Below are 11,834 nucleotides of genomic sequence, written 5' to 3' on the forward strand. Positions count from 1 at the left end.
ACGGTTGGGTCTCTGGCCACTGGCTGCCAGACGCTGGCTATTTTTAGGCAAATGAGACTTGCCTGTGGCTACGGTAAGCTTCCCAGAGGAAGGGGGTATTGGAGTGGCTGTTCTCAAAGGGATTTCAGGAGCCAAATGTTTCCTCAAGTGATAAGGCAAGCCAGCGTGTTTGCCAGCGCTCTTCCAATAAATGAGCTTGGCTGCGTTACAAAACACTCGGGTTTTTCGGTTCGGAGCAACTGTGGCCTTGGCTATCGTGGTATGTCTCTGCGCTTCCCTTGTGCCATGCGGTTTGTGGGAATGCTCCAGAATGTTTGGATTTTGTCACTGCCCTTTGTCTTCCCAATCTGATGGTGCTCTGGCTTTCCTTACAGAGATAAAAATTGCTCAACTCTTCATATCACTTAGAGGCCAGACCTCTAGGTCCAATGTGACATGAATTTTTTTTTGAGGAAACAACTGCAGTCTGGTATGAAATGTGACTCCTGAATCTCTTCTGAGCTTTCTGTTGTTTCTTAGAACTTCACTGAGTCACAAATTAAAATCAGGAAGAAATTCTTTCCAGTGAGGGTGGTGAAACCCTGGCAGGGGTTGCCCAGAGAGGGGGTGGAGGCCCCATCCCTGGGAACATTCAAGACCAGGTTGGATGGGGCTGTGAGCAACCTGATGTGGTTAAAGGTGTCCCTGCTCCTGCAGGGGGGTTGGGCTGGGTGACCTCTAGGGGTCCCTTCCCACCCAAAACATTCTATGATTCTATGATAAATTTGTGAAACCGATTGACCACGCTTTTTTCTTCGTTTGTTTGTGAGTGAATTACTACTGAATTATAGTGCAGAGAATGTACAACTAGGAATTGCTAAGAAAGCTGGAGGTCTCCCAGGAACATCTGTCTCCTTTTTTTACAGCTTCCAAAAGTGAGCTTTATGGGAGGTGTCTTGAAATAAGCCTCAGCTTCTGGCTGGTGCTGTGAGGATAGGAACTATCTGAGTTCTTTCATGGGGATAATCTCTCTGTTCTTCCTCCAGGCTGTGAAGCTCACCAGCTCACGAACCCAGCTGCCATACGAGTACTACTCGTTGCCCTTCTGCCAGCCCACCAAGATAACGTACAAGGCTGAGAACCTCGGTAGGTGTCAGCTGAACAGCGCGTTCCCCAGCAGTAAGTGGGCTGCCACTCATGAGCTGTGCCGGGGTGTGTTGACAGCAGTAAAAGCAAATGCAAATGTCATCTGTAATAAACTGTTTGTGGAGCGCCTGCTTCCTCTCATTTGTCACATGCTGTCTGTTTGCAAACTAGGATGTCCCTGAAGGGGGGGGGCATGTAACCTGCTTCATGAGGAGCTTGATACTTCCAACAAAATAACTAAACTGTCTTTCGATCTTATCCTTGCATCTGCAGTGACAAAGGAGACTTGCTGTCATCATTCCAGCTGTACAGCGCGCTGCCAACCCAGCGGCAGGATCAGTGGCGAGAAGCCTGGCACTCTTTCACCCTGCCCTTATTTTCCTGTTTTCCAGGTGAGGTTCTTCGGGGGGACCGAATTGTAAATACGCCTTTCCAGGTTTCCATGAACATGGAGAAGAAATGTGAAGTGCTGTGCAACTTTCCTAATAAGCCGGTTGTTCTGACAGTGGAGCAGAGCAAGCTGATCGCCGAGCGGATCAGGGAAGATTACTATGTCCATCTGTGAGTCATCTCGAGCGTGGGTTGGGTCAAGGGGGATTCTGTGTTGTGGACAAATTTGATTTGAAATCTTGTGTTTTCAGCATTGCTGATAACCTCCCTGTGGCAACACGGCTGGAGTTTTATTCCAATCGTGAGGAAGAGGAGAAGAAGAAGGAGAAGGATGTGCAGTTCGAGCATGGATACAGGCTTGGGTTTATGGATGGTAACAAGGTAGAGAATCCAGGTGCTGTCCAAGGGGTGCCCGGAGGGGCTCTGGGTGTCTGTCAGAGGGTGTTGGAAGTCTACGAAAGAGTATCAGGATTGGGAATGCAACCAAAAGGTTTTATAAAGAGCAGACACACGAGAGAGAAGGTTCTTACTGGAAGAAGGGGGTGGGTGCTGGCCTGCTGGTACAATAGCCAGGTGTCCTAGCTTTGACCGCTGTATAACGTTGGACAACCGCATGCCATGGTTTCCCCTCCGTAGAACAAAGGCAAAGGGAACAAAGTGGAGGAAAAGCCGCCTAGGTCTGCAAATGGAAACTTAGCATGTGTGTTCCTGCAGGTATTTTCCATGATCGCGTGCACTCAGATTAGCTGTTTGACTTACCGGGTGCATCTGTTTATGGTACTCAAGTGTTCGGTTGCAGACGCAGCTCTGCTCGCTTGAGCCTGAGTTCTTACGGGTGAACAAACCTGCTGTGCCAGCTTGGGGTCGCCGTACTTTGTTGATGTAACCGGTGATGTAAGAGCCTTTTGAAAGTGCAAGCTTGGGGCCCCCACGGCGTCTGGGTAGCGTATGCCTGCCCAGTAGAAGCAGCAGGCGGGAAGCTCAGGGTTGTAGCTACTGAGGTCTTCCCAACCTAAATTTGGTGATTCTGCTGCCACCGAACGCATGGTTGAGGTGTGAGATGCAATGATATCCTCCAGGCCACAAACAGACCAAAACGTTGTCCCTGATGCCTGGAGTGGTTGAGGTGTTGCCTTTTCAACATCTCTGTCCTCTCCTCTTGTTCTTTTAGCCTTGGAAAGCGTTAACCTGATCTTGCTCTTCAGTACGATGCATCTGGGAACAGTTGGAGTCTTTAGTTCTCTGCGCTGAAGCTGCTTTCTACAGTTGTTGCTTCTAAACGCTGCCTGTTCCTCCCTTGGGGTGCTAACGTTTTATTTAATGTCAATCTGTTTTAGTTCTACCTGCACAACCACCTCTCCTTCATCCTTTACTACCACAGAGAGGATGTGGAAGAGAACCAGGAACCCACCTACAGGGTTGTGCGCTTTGAAGTGATTCCCCAAAGCATTAAACTAGAAGGTGAGAGACTCTTAGGGGGGAGCAAAGGAGAAGAATCTCTTGTAGGGCCAAGAGCTGAATGCCACTGATGGATCAGGGTGCCGGTTCTTGCTTCCATTATGGTCTCGGGGCGCAGAAGTGAGGAAGTCTGAATTATAAGAACAATAAACCCCTTTGTAATTCAGGGATTACCAAAAATAGAGAGAAATGCAATCCGTGGAAAATGAATTCCTATTAAAAGGTTGGAGTTTAGGGTTTGGGGGTTGGGTTTTTTTGCGCTGTGTCATCTAGCATAAAGTGTGGATGGCTTCTAGCTCTTACTGTGGCCCAGATCGCCCCCACTGGGACACTAGGTGCTAGTCCAGAGCCCTGCAGAAAGTTTGCAACTGTTCTAGGGGAACTGGATGTTAAAAGTAATGGTTAGGGGGGAAAAAAATGCCTTATCTCAGTGATCCCAACATGAAATGGGTGTCTTGATGAGAATTTGCTCATCGTGTGTATCATCCCGTGCTGTTCTCCTGGCAGCAGCAGGCTCTGTTGGAGAGCTCTTGTATCTCACCATATCATGTGGAATAGAGGATTTGTTTGTGATCTGGATCCTTGGCTTCAGAGCCTCTGGCTTTTATCCTCCCGGTTCAGGGAAGCCCTATGCTAGAGCTTTCCATGAAGTTTGCTAACGGTGCTCCACTTCTGATCAGAACAGTTGTGCAAACTGCGAAGCAGTGCAAGAGGAATGAGTGTGTCCCCTGCAGTATTGGGAGTTACTGCAGCCCAGCGCCTGAGGGTTCCTGGGGCCGGGATGGTCCGTGGGAGGGGTGGTACCTGGAGGGAAGGGCTGACCGAGCGTGCGCCATGTTTTCCCTTACAGACTTGAAGGCTGATGAGAAGAGTATGTGCACCCTGCCTGAAGCTACGGGCTCTGCCCCTCAGGAAATAGATCCTTCTAAGGAGAACCAGTTGCTCTTCACCTATTCTGTCCACTGGGAGGTAAGGCAGTAACGGGACGCTGGCTGACAGTTAGCACTCCGAGTGCCTGTCATAGAAGCGTTATGGAAGACATTGAGAATGTGCTGGTATGAGAAGAACTTCCCTGTTCTTTCAGGAAAGTGACATTAAATGGGCCTCCCGCTGGGACACCTACCTGACCATGAGCGATGTGCAGATCCATTGGTTTTCCATCATTAACTCGGTTGTGGTCGTCTTTTTCCTTTCAGGTGAGTGAGACGTGTGGGGTGGAGGTGGCTTTGCCGTTAATCTGCAGGGAACTTTAAGCCTCAGCTGCAGGTGGCTCGAGGAGGATGTGGCCGTGTCTGAACCCGATCAGAAGGGGCAGGAGATGAACATTAGCACGTAAAACCTCCCGGTTCAGGCAGCGCCTGTGGGGTCAGACAGTTACCCGCTTCTGCCGTCTGGCTGGGGTAGTTGAGGGAGTAGAATGTGGTTAATGTGCGTCTTGCGTGTCCGTATTTAGGGAAGAAAAGCCACAGGAAAGCCACAGTGCCCCGTTCCTGCTGGAATACTGCCTTCCCTACTCCCTGGGCTTTTGTTCCTGTCTTTGTTGAAGGCTAGGGGAGATGGCTAATGATTCAAAGTCCCCCTACTAGCCAGAACCGTGTGTTGGTGGGAGCCGTGTGAGAGCAGCTCAGCCACGTAGGAGCCTCTTTGTGCTTATTTTCAGGTATTCTGAGCATGATCATCATCCGGACTCTCCGGAAGGACATTGCTAACTACAACAAGGAAGATGACATTGTACGTGTTTGTTCTTGGGGCTGGGGTCAGTGGGGGAAGCACAGACGAGGAGGGATCTAGTCTGAAGACTCGGGTGTATTGTCTCTTTCCTTGCCCCTGTTTTGCTTCGAGCCCTGAGGATGGGAGGGGCAGTTCTGTCGTGTGCTGTCCCGACACCTTTGGTGCTCTGGGCACAATGGCAGGTCACTGGTTCAGATGTCCTCAGACCTAAGGATGGGCTGCAGACAGTTCCATAAATGTGTGTCCTGGCACTGGCAGTTGAGGTCTGAACTGGTTTAAGCCCAAGAGGAAAGAAGTTTAACTAGAGTGACTAAAGTCTGTAGGAGAACTGGATACTGGATACTTGTTAGGCTGGTGGTGGTAGGATGTGCATTTCCACCATTAGACCATGTCTAAACACCTTCTTTTCCTATTGCTGCAGGAAGATACTATGGAGGAATCTGGTTGGAAACTTGTGCATGGAGATGTCTTCAGGCCTCCTCAGTATCCTATGATCCTCAGCTCTCTCCTGGGTTCTGGAATTCAGCTCTTCTGTATGATCCTGATTGTCATCTGTAAGTGGCTCACGTTGCATGGGGTGGCTGCGAGAAGAGGAACAATGCTCAAGGGCATTTGTAGCTCCCGCTGACTTCAACCTCTGCTCACCTTCGCTTGAGTGAGGTCGCGTGAGGCTGCTTCCCGTTGCCTGTGCCCAGTGTTTCTCAGTTTCTGGATAGCATTTCCCAGCTGAAGGCATCTTTCTGTGTTTATGTTGCCTGTTATCAAGATAGGAGCCCTGGGGGATTGTGGGCCGAGACATTCGCACGCGTGTGCCTTGCCTTCTGAGCGGCACCTGCTCACCTCTTGGGGGAAACTGAGGCTAAAGCATGGTCTGTAGCTTGAGATCAAAGCTGTGGCTTCCTCTCTCTGGCCAGCGCTGGAGGCTGTGGATGTGTTGTGCTTTGAAGGAAATGAGGTCTGTGCAGAAGGCAGAGATCCCAGGCGGCTGTGGTTGCACGCAGGACGGGCCCTCTCTCCAGATGCTGCCTGGCACACGTACATCAGAGCTGCTGTTCTTTGTCCTTTTTTTCCCTCCGCAGTTGTTGCTATGCTGGGGATGCTGTCGCCTTCTAGCCGGGGTGCGTTGATGACTACTGCCTGCTTTCTCTTCATGTTCATGGGGTAGGTGTTCTCACAGCAGTGCTGTCCTGCCTGCCCCTCCTTTTCCTCTCCCCAGCAATGAAAGATAATTCTCTTTGTCTTGGCTTCTCTCTGTCCAGGGTTTTTGGTGGATTCTTTGCTGGCCGCTTATACCGGACTCTGAAAGGGCATCGATGGAAGAAGGGAGCCTTTTGTGTGAGTCTTGTGGTGTTCAGTGCCATTTATCCGGGTTTGCTGATGGCAAGATACGTGGACAAGCTCCATGCATGTTTGCGGGTAGCTGGGCACAGCCTGGCTGTGCTGCAGAGGTTTGGTGTGGACCAAGTGCTCATGGCTTTATGTGAAAGGGCGAGCAGCAGAGCATGTACTATATAGTAAAGCAAGAGGATTGTCCGAGATCCTCCTCGCAGCCCGTCTGCTGTGCGTTAGTGCTGTAATAAAAGGGATGTGTCCTCCACCCATGCCTCGTCCCAGCAGTGGACTCAAATATTAAAGAGAAACATTTGGCTGATGAGTCACGCGTTTTCTCTTAACCTGTGATTGCTCTTGCAGACAGCTACCCTGTATCCGGGTGTCGTCTTTGGTATCTGCTTTGTCCTGAACTGTTTCATCTGGGGGAAACACTCCTCTGGAGCGGTAGGTACCACCTTCATCCTGGAGCCTGACAGAGTGGGAGGAGGGCGGCTGGGCTGTCGGGGACTCGCTTGGTTTCACAGCAGCTTTCTCGGTGTGGGTGCTGATGCAGTGGGTGACTGGGGGGTTGGTCTGGCCGGTGACTTCAGTCTCCAGGGGAGGTGAGCCGTCAGCGCCCTTGGTCTACCTGGGTTACTACTTTGGATTTCGCAAGCAGCCCTATGACAATCCCGTACGGACCAATCAGATTCCCAGACAGATCCCGGAGCAGAGGTGGTACATGAATAAATTTGTCGGGTGAGTGATGGAAATACGGTGAGTTAAGCCCCCTCCCCTCAGTCCCCTTGGGTGGCTGAACATCACCTTCTGCGGGGCTCCGGACACAGGCAGATGGCAGCCGTGTTTCCTTGAGTAACGCGATGCCAGAGACAATCTTGGCAGTTTTGATGTGGTATGACGGGCGCTTGTAAAAGCGGTGCGTGCTCAGCAGCGGGGGGAGCTGTGAAATCTGTTCTAGGAATCCGGAGCTGTAGAGCGCTTGCTAGGAGCGCTCCGTGTGGTTACAGGGGACTTCTAACGGCCCGACAGTTGTATTGTGCTGCTTATGATTTTTCTTTCTCGCTCTGTAGGATTCTCATGGCTGGTATTCTGCCTTTTGGAGCTATGTTCATTGAACTGTTCTTCATTTTCAGCGTAAGCATTTAACCCACTTTGCTCCTGAATAGGATTGCTCTCGTGCCAAAGCTTTTGAAAGGGAGGGGGCTTCCACCGGAGCAGTCTCCTATTCCTGTACTTACCGAAGGGGGCTCGCGGGTTCCCTCCGTGCCGTTCAGTATTGCTTCCAGAGACACCTGGGCTGTGGGTTAATTCTGCTGCAGACACCTGGAGATGCCTCTGGGATGCTCCTTGGTGATTTGAAGGATGCTGGTAGAGGTGAAAGCTCACTGTTATGTCAAGGGCAGTCCTGGTCTTGAGACATTGACGGATCCATCCCAGCCACTGCCCTTCTTTCACCTTCTATGGACGGGGAGGAATTTGCTGTTCCGTTGTTAGGGAGATGGAGGGGAATGAATGAGCTACCTCAGAGCTGTCTTTGAGCACCTTTTTGCAACCTGATTGCTCTGAAGTAGCACTGTGAAATGCATTAGAGCTGTGGTTTCATCTGCGTAAGTCTGAGGGGCTCCTCAGTTTTCTTTGGGTTAGCTGCTAGAAGTTAGTCTCACGTTTGCTGATTGATGACAGTAGCATGGAAACAAACTTTTGCTGTGTCTTTGTTTCAGGCAATCTGGGAGAACCAGTTCTATTACCTTTTCGGCTTTCTCTTCCTGGTGTTTATAATCCTGGTGGTGTCGTGCTCCCAAATCAGCATTGTCATGGTGTACTTCCAGCTTTGTGCTGAGGTGAGATTTCTGCATTTGCCATTTTGGTAGCTCAGGGTACTTGCTCCAGGAAAAGCACAGGTCGCCTTACTGCTGCTGCTCAGCAGAAATCTCGCGTGGCCCAGCTTCATGAGCGTGACTGCTCGTAACACCTCTTGACTTCAAGGAGAATTGAAGCTGCTAGTGGTGGGATGGCACGGTTAGGGTAACGGTTGGACTTGATGATCTTAAAGGGCTTTTCCAACCTAAACGATTCTGTGATTCTATACTTGATTATCTGCTGGGCTGGGAGCTGTGGTTTCACACGAAAAATTATGCTGGGAGCAAGGTATTTTGAGCTGACGTCTCTTCCCAAAGAAACAATTTCATTCCATCCACCTACAGAATGAAAGGCAGGGCCCGAGGTGAGCCATGCTCTTCGGTAGCAGGTGCTGGGATACTGACCTGGCTTTGCTTCCCTGTCAGCTTTTCATCCTCTTTGTTCGGAAACACTTCCCTGACAAAATAGTTCCCTGGCCCCACACTGTGGTTTTCCTTTGAAGGAAAACGGGGGATGTTCTCCCTGGCCCAGAAAGGCCCCGGCTCCCCCGAGACAGTGACACAGGAAAAGGAAGCCTGTGGGATAATGCGGCTTTTTACCCTGTCAGGATTACCGCTGGTGGTGGAGGACCTTCTTGGTGTCCGGAGGATCTGCCTTCTATGTGCTGATCTACGCCATCTTCTACTTTGTGAACAAGGTATTGTTATCCCTCTTGTGTGGAAGTGCCACCTTGTTGGATTTGGGGAGGGAAACGGCGGGACTGCCTCGTCCCAGCCTGCCCCCATGCCAGCCCAAGGCAGCTCACCGGCCAGCGGAGCTAACGGTCCTTCCATAGGGGAGAGAAGGCTCTGCGTGCCCGAGGCCCCTGCCCGCCTTACCTGTGCGGAGCGGTGTTCCCTAACCCCACCTCAAAGGGGATCTCTTCAGCCGGACAAAATGAACCACGTGGAGGGCGTCCTCCCTTTGCCAAATGCCCCTTGGAGAGCGCGCGGGCTGGTTTAGGGAGCTAATGCCTCTTACCTCGGTATTTGATTTTGCTTTTTTTTCCCCTCCTCTTCTGTTTTAGCTGGATATTGTTGAGTTCATTCCCTCCTTGCTATACTTTGGCTACACCGCCCTGATGGTCTTGTCCTTCTGGCTCCTCACTGGCACCATTGGCTTCTATGCAGCCTACATGTTTGTCCGGAAGATCTATGCCGCAGTGAAAATAGACTGAAGCTGCACGGACCCAGCAGCAAATAGACACCTCTGAATGCGTGTCCTCCTGGGAGCGAAGGGGACATCTTCTCCCAACTCTTCTAAGGAAAAAAAAAAATCCAGTGGGAGAGTGACAAGAGAAATAAATAACTCCTCGTTTAGGAATGTAACTTTGGCACAGTGTACATGGATTCTGGGCTACTTCTGGGGGGAAAAGGGGTCTGTAGATACCTTACATTTTAACTTTATTATCCTGGTCCATATTTGAGGGAGTTTTTTAGCAGAGAAATATCCCTCTGTATAAGTAAACCCCCTTTTTGCTAATTCATCCTTTTTTTTTTTTTTTTTTTTTATGTTGATGATGAATGGATTTGAGACAGCAGTGGAAACACTTGTGAAAACATTTTCTTCCAGCCCCTAGGGTGCTCTAGGATTCAGGGAGACTCTTCAGACAAATATCAGACTGGATTTCTTTCCTGCCTTCATGCCTGCACAGAAGAGGGAGCTTGACTATGGCAGAATGAAAGGAGCCTGCAGGCTCACCCAGCGCGAGTCTGGCGCGCTCTGGCCGCAGAAGTCCCGGCTTCGGCTTGTTTACAATTTGATGGAGGTGCCATTCGGAGCCTGGGAAGTGCAATTTCACCCTGAGAGAGCTTGAGAACTGCAACCCTCGGCGTCGCTTCTCCTTCCCTCCGGCTGCTTCGGATGCCTGCACTGGAAGGGCTGAGGGAGGGTGGGATTTCCTCTCTTTCGGAAGGCGCAGCCAGCTGCAGCGGGGCGTAACGTTCTGGTGGAAGCGACGTGGTTGTGCTGGTGCTGGAATGCAGGACTGGACGGATGCATGAGGTAACGACAAGGGGTTGTTCCGTCCGTAGCTGCGCTCCAGACGCGTGAGGAAACGGGGCAGGCGTCCTTGCCGGGAGCCCCGCTGGGGTTGCGCAGAGCCCTGCCGAGAGAAGGCTGCGACGCCGCTGCGTTAGTGCCAAGCCACCCGATGCAGCCTTGGGCCTGAGCTGCCGCCAGGCGTGCGCAGGCCGTGCAGGGGGGGCTGGGGGCGGAGGGAGCAGCCCCGGGTTCTCCCGCGGCCGGGAGCGGCTGCCTCTGACCTGCCCTGAGCTCCAGCTGCTCTTGCTGCTCTCTTCTCCTCCTCTTAGATTCTCTACCTCCAGGGAACAGAAAAGGCGTGTGCCCCGAAGCTGTATTTTGTTCTTCTCCACAAAACGGTCCAAGCCCTCCGGGATAGCCGACATGGGCTCCTCTGCAGCGGGCTCCTCTTTTTCTGTGGCTTGATGCCTGAATCAGCCCATGGGAAGCTCTTTTTGAAAAGAGGTTAAAGTTTTGGGGTTTGGTTGGGGTTTTTTTTGTGTTTTTTTTTTTTTCTAATTTTGATCACGTCAATGTTTACCAGTAAAAAGGTTCCACATTAGCGTGAAGGCTCCCTCCATCCCCAGCCTAGCTGGATTCGGTCAGGGCTACAGGGGAGAGGTTTTTTGGTGAGATCTGTGATGATTTTGCTTTTGCTTCTTCCTGTCACAAGCAGTCAGGTCTCCAGATGACCAGCTGCCCGAGCTGACACCGCTCCAACCCAGAACTGCCCAAAGCCCTCCCTGTTACCAGCACTGACGCGCACCCTGGAGGGGGTTGGGCCTTTTTTTAACCCCAGTTGCCATAAGTTTCCACCAGGTCCGCGTGGGGACCCGTGTCTCTTGCCAACGGCCTTGCCCCTGCGGGCAGCTGGCGTCCCAGGCGGTTTGACTCCTCGGCGCTGAGTCCTAACGGCTCCTTCAGCCGCCCGTCCTGCCAAAGTCTAATCCGCCAGGAATCGAGGATGGAAAAAGGGAGCGGGGGATGCGCGAGCCGACTGTGCTGTGGAGTCCCGCGTCGGTTCTGATTCGAGATCCCTCTCTGAGATTTTGGGTTGGTTTTTTTCTTTCTTTCTTTTCTGCCCCTGCTCCAGTGGAGAGGCTCAGCCAGCGTTGATTTCTCTCCCTTCCCTGAAGTGTTTTCTCTGTATTCTTTGTAATTTTTAATTATTGTATGTATTCTTTGTGTCCAATTGTAAATAAATCTGCCATTGTCCTGTTGTCCCGCTCTCCTGGATTCCCCTGAGCCACCTCTGGGGATTTTCCTTTCATAGCACTTAGCCTGTTCGACACCTGCCTGGTCTTTGCTGTGTGGCTTCAATCCGAAGAAGAGCTGCAGCAGGTTTCTTTGTAATACTCTTCTCCTGGTAAGCCTGGCTGAGCAGGGGATTTCTCCATGTGGCACGTCCTGCACGCTGCCGTCTATCGTGCTTAAAACGCCACTGGTCAAGGCATTTGGATCTGTTCCTCGCTGTTGGGCTCTCGCGTGCTGCGTGGTAAGACCGCCCCAGCAGCTCGGCTCCCGTGTGTGAAGTGCGGTGTTTGACTTGCGCAGCGGGGGTGGCTGGGGCCGCGGGGCCCTGGGGTGGCAGACGGGCTGGCAGCGGTGGTGCCTTAGAGCAGCAGAGGTGAGAGCACAGTTAAGGAGGGAGCTGCCGTGGTGTTTTGGAGGCGTTTTGGTGCCATGGGAGCCGGGCCGGCGGCAGTGGCTTCCAGCCTGATGTCTTTCCCAGTGCTTGTGTGGTTTTGCTGGGGCTGTACGTGGCAGGAGAGCAGCAAGTGGCTGTTAAAGACTCCAACCGAGGGAGGGACGGTGAATTCACTTCTCCGGTGATGTTTTGCCAAGCAGGGCAATGGATGCACAAAGCTGTGGCTGGG

At 51.7% G+C, this 11,834-nt stretch overlaps 1 protein-coding gene across 1 annotated transcript in view; it reads left to right on the forward strand.

Moving 5' to 3' along the window:
* Positions 1-9,418, forward strand: part of TM9SF4 (transmembrane 9 superfamily member 4) — a 10,927-nt gene extending 1,509 nt beyond the window's left edge. Inside the window, exons 2-17 of the mRNA XM_009640308.2 lie at positions 1,026-1,125; positions 1,518-1,686; positions 1,767-1,896; positions 2,853-2,976; positions 3,824-3,942; positions 4,058-4,169; positions 4,634-4,704; positions 5,126-5,258; positions 5,784-5,865; positions 5,964-6,039; positions 6,397-6,484; positions 6,564-6,774; positions 7,107-7,170; positions 7,758-7,877; positions 8,504-8,593; positions 8,963-9,418. Coding sequence (XP_009638603.1) covers positions 1,026-1,125; positions 1,518-1,686; positions 1,767-1,896; positions 2,853-2,976; positions 3,824-3,942; positions 4,058-4,169; positions 4,634-4,704; positions 5,126-5,258; positions 5,784-5,865; positions 5,964-6,039; positions 6,397-6,484; positions 6,564-6,774; positions 7,107-7,170; positions 7,758-7,877; positions 8,504-8,593; positions 8,963-9,112 — 1,839 coding nt within the window. The 3' untranslated portion in view covers positions 9,113-9,418. The remainder of the gene's footprint in view (positions 1-1,025; positions 1,126-1,517; positions 1,687-1,766; positions 1,897-2,852; positions 2,977-3,823; positions 3,943-4,057; positions 4,170-4,633; positions 4,705-5,125; positions 5,259-5,783; positions 5,866-5,963; positions 6,040-6,396; positions 6,485-6,563; positions 6,775-7,106; positions 7,171-7,757; positions 7,878-8,503; positions 8,594-8,962) is intronic.
* Positions 9,419-11,834: the final 2,416 nt, after the last annotated feature.

Source organism: Egretta garzetta, unplaced genomic scaffold, assembly GCF_000687185.1.
Source record: "Egretta garzetta isolate BGI_Z169 unplaced genomic scaffold, ASM68718v1 scaffold316, whole genome shotgun sequence".
In the NCBI taxonomy this organism is placed as follows: Eukaryota; Metazoa; Chordata; class Aves; order Pelecaniformes; family Ardeidae; genus Egretta; species Egretta garzetta.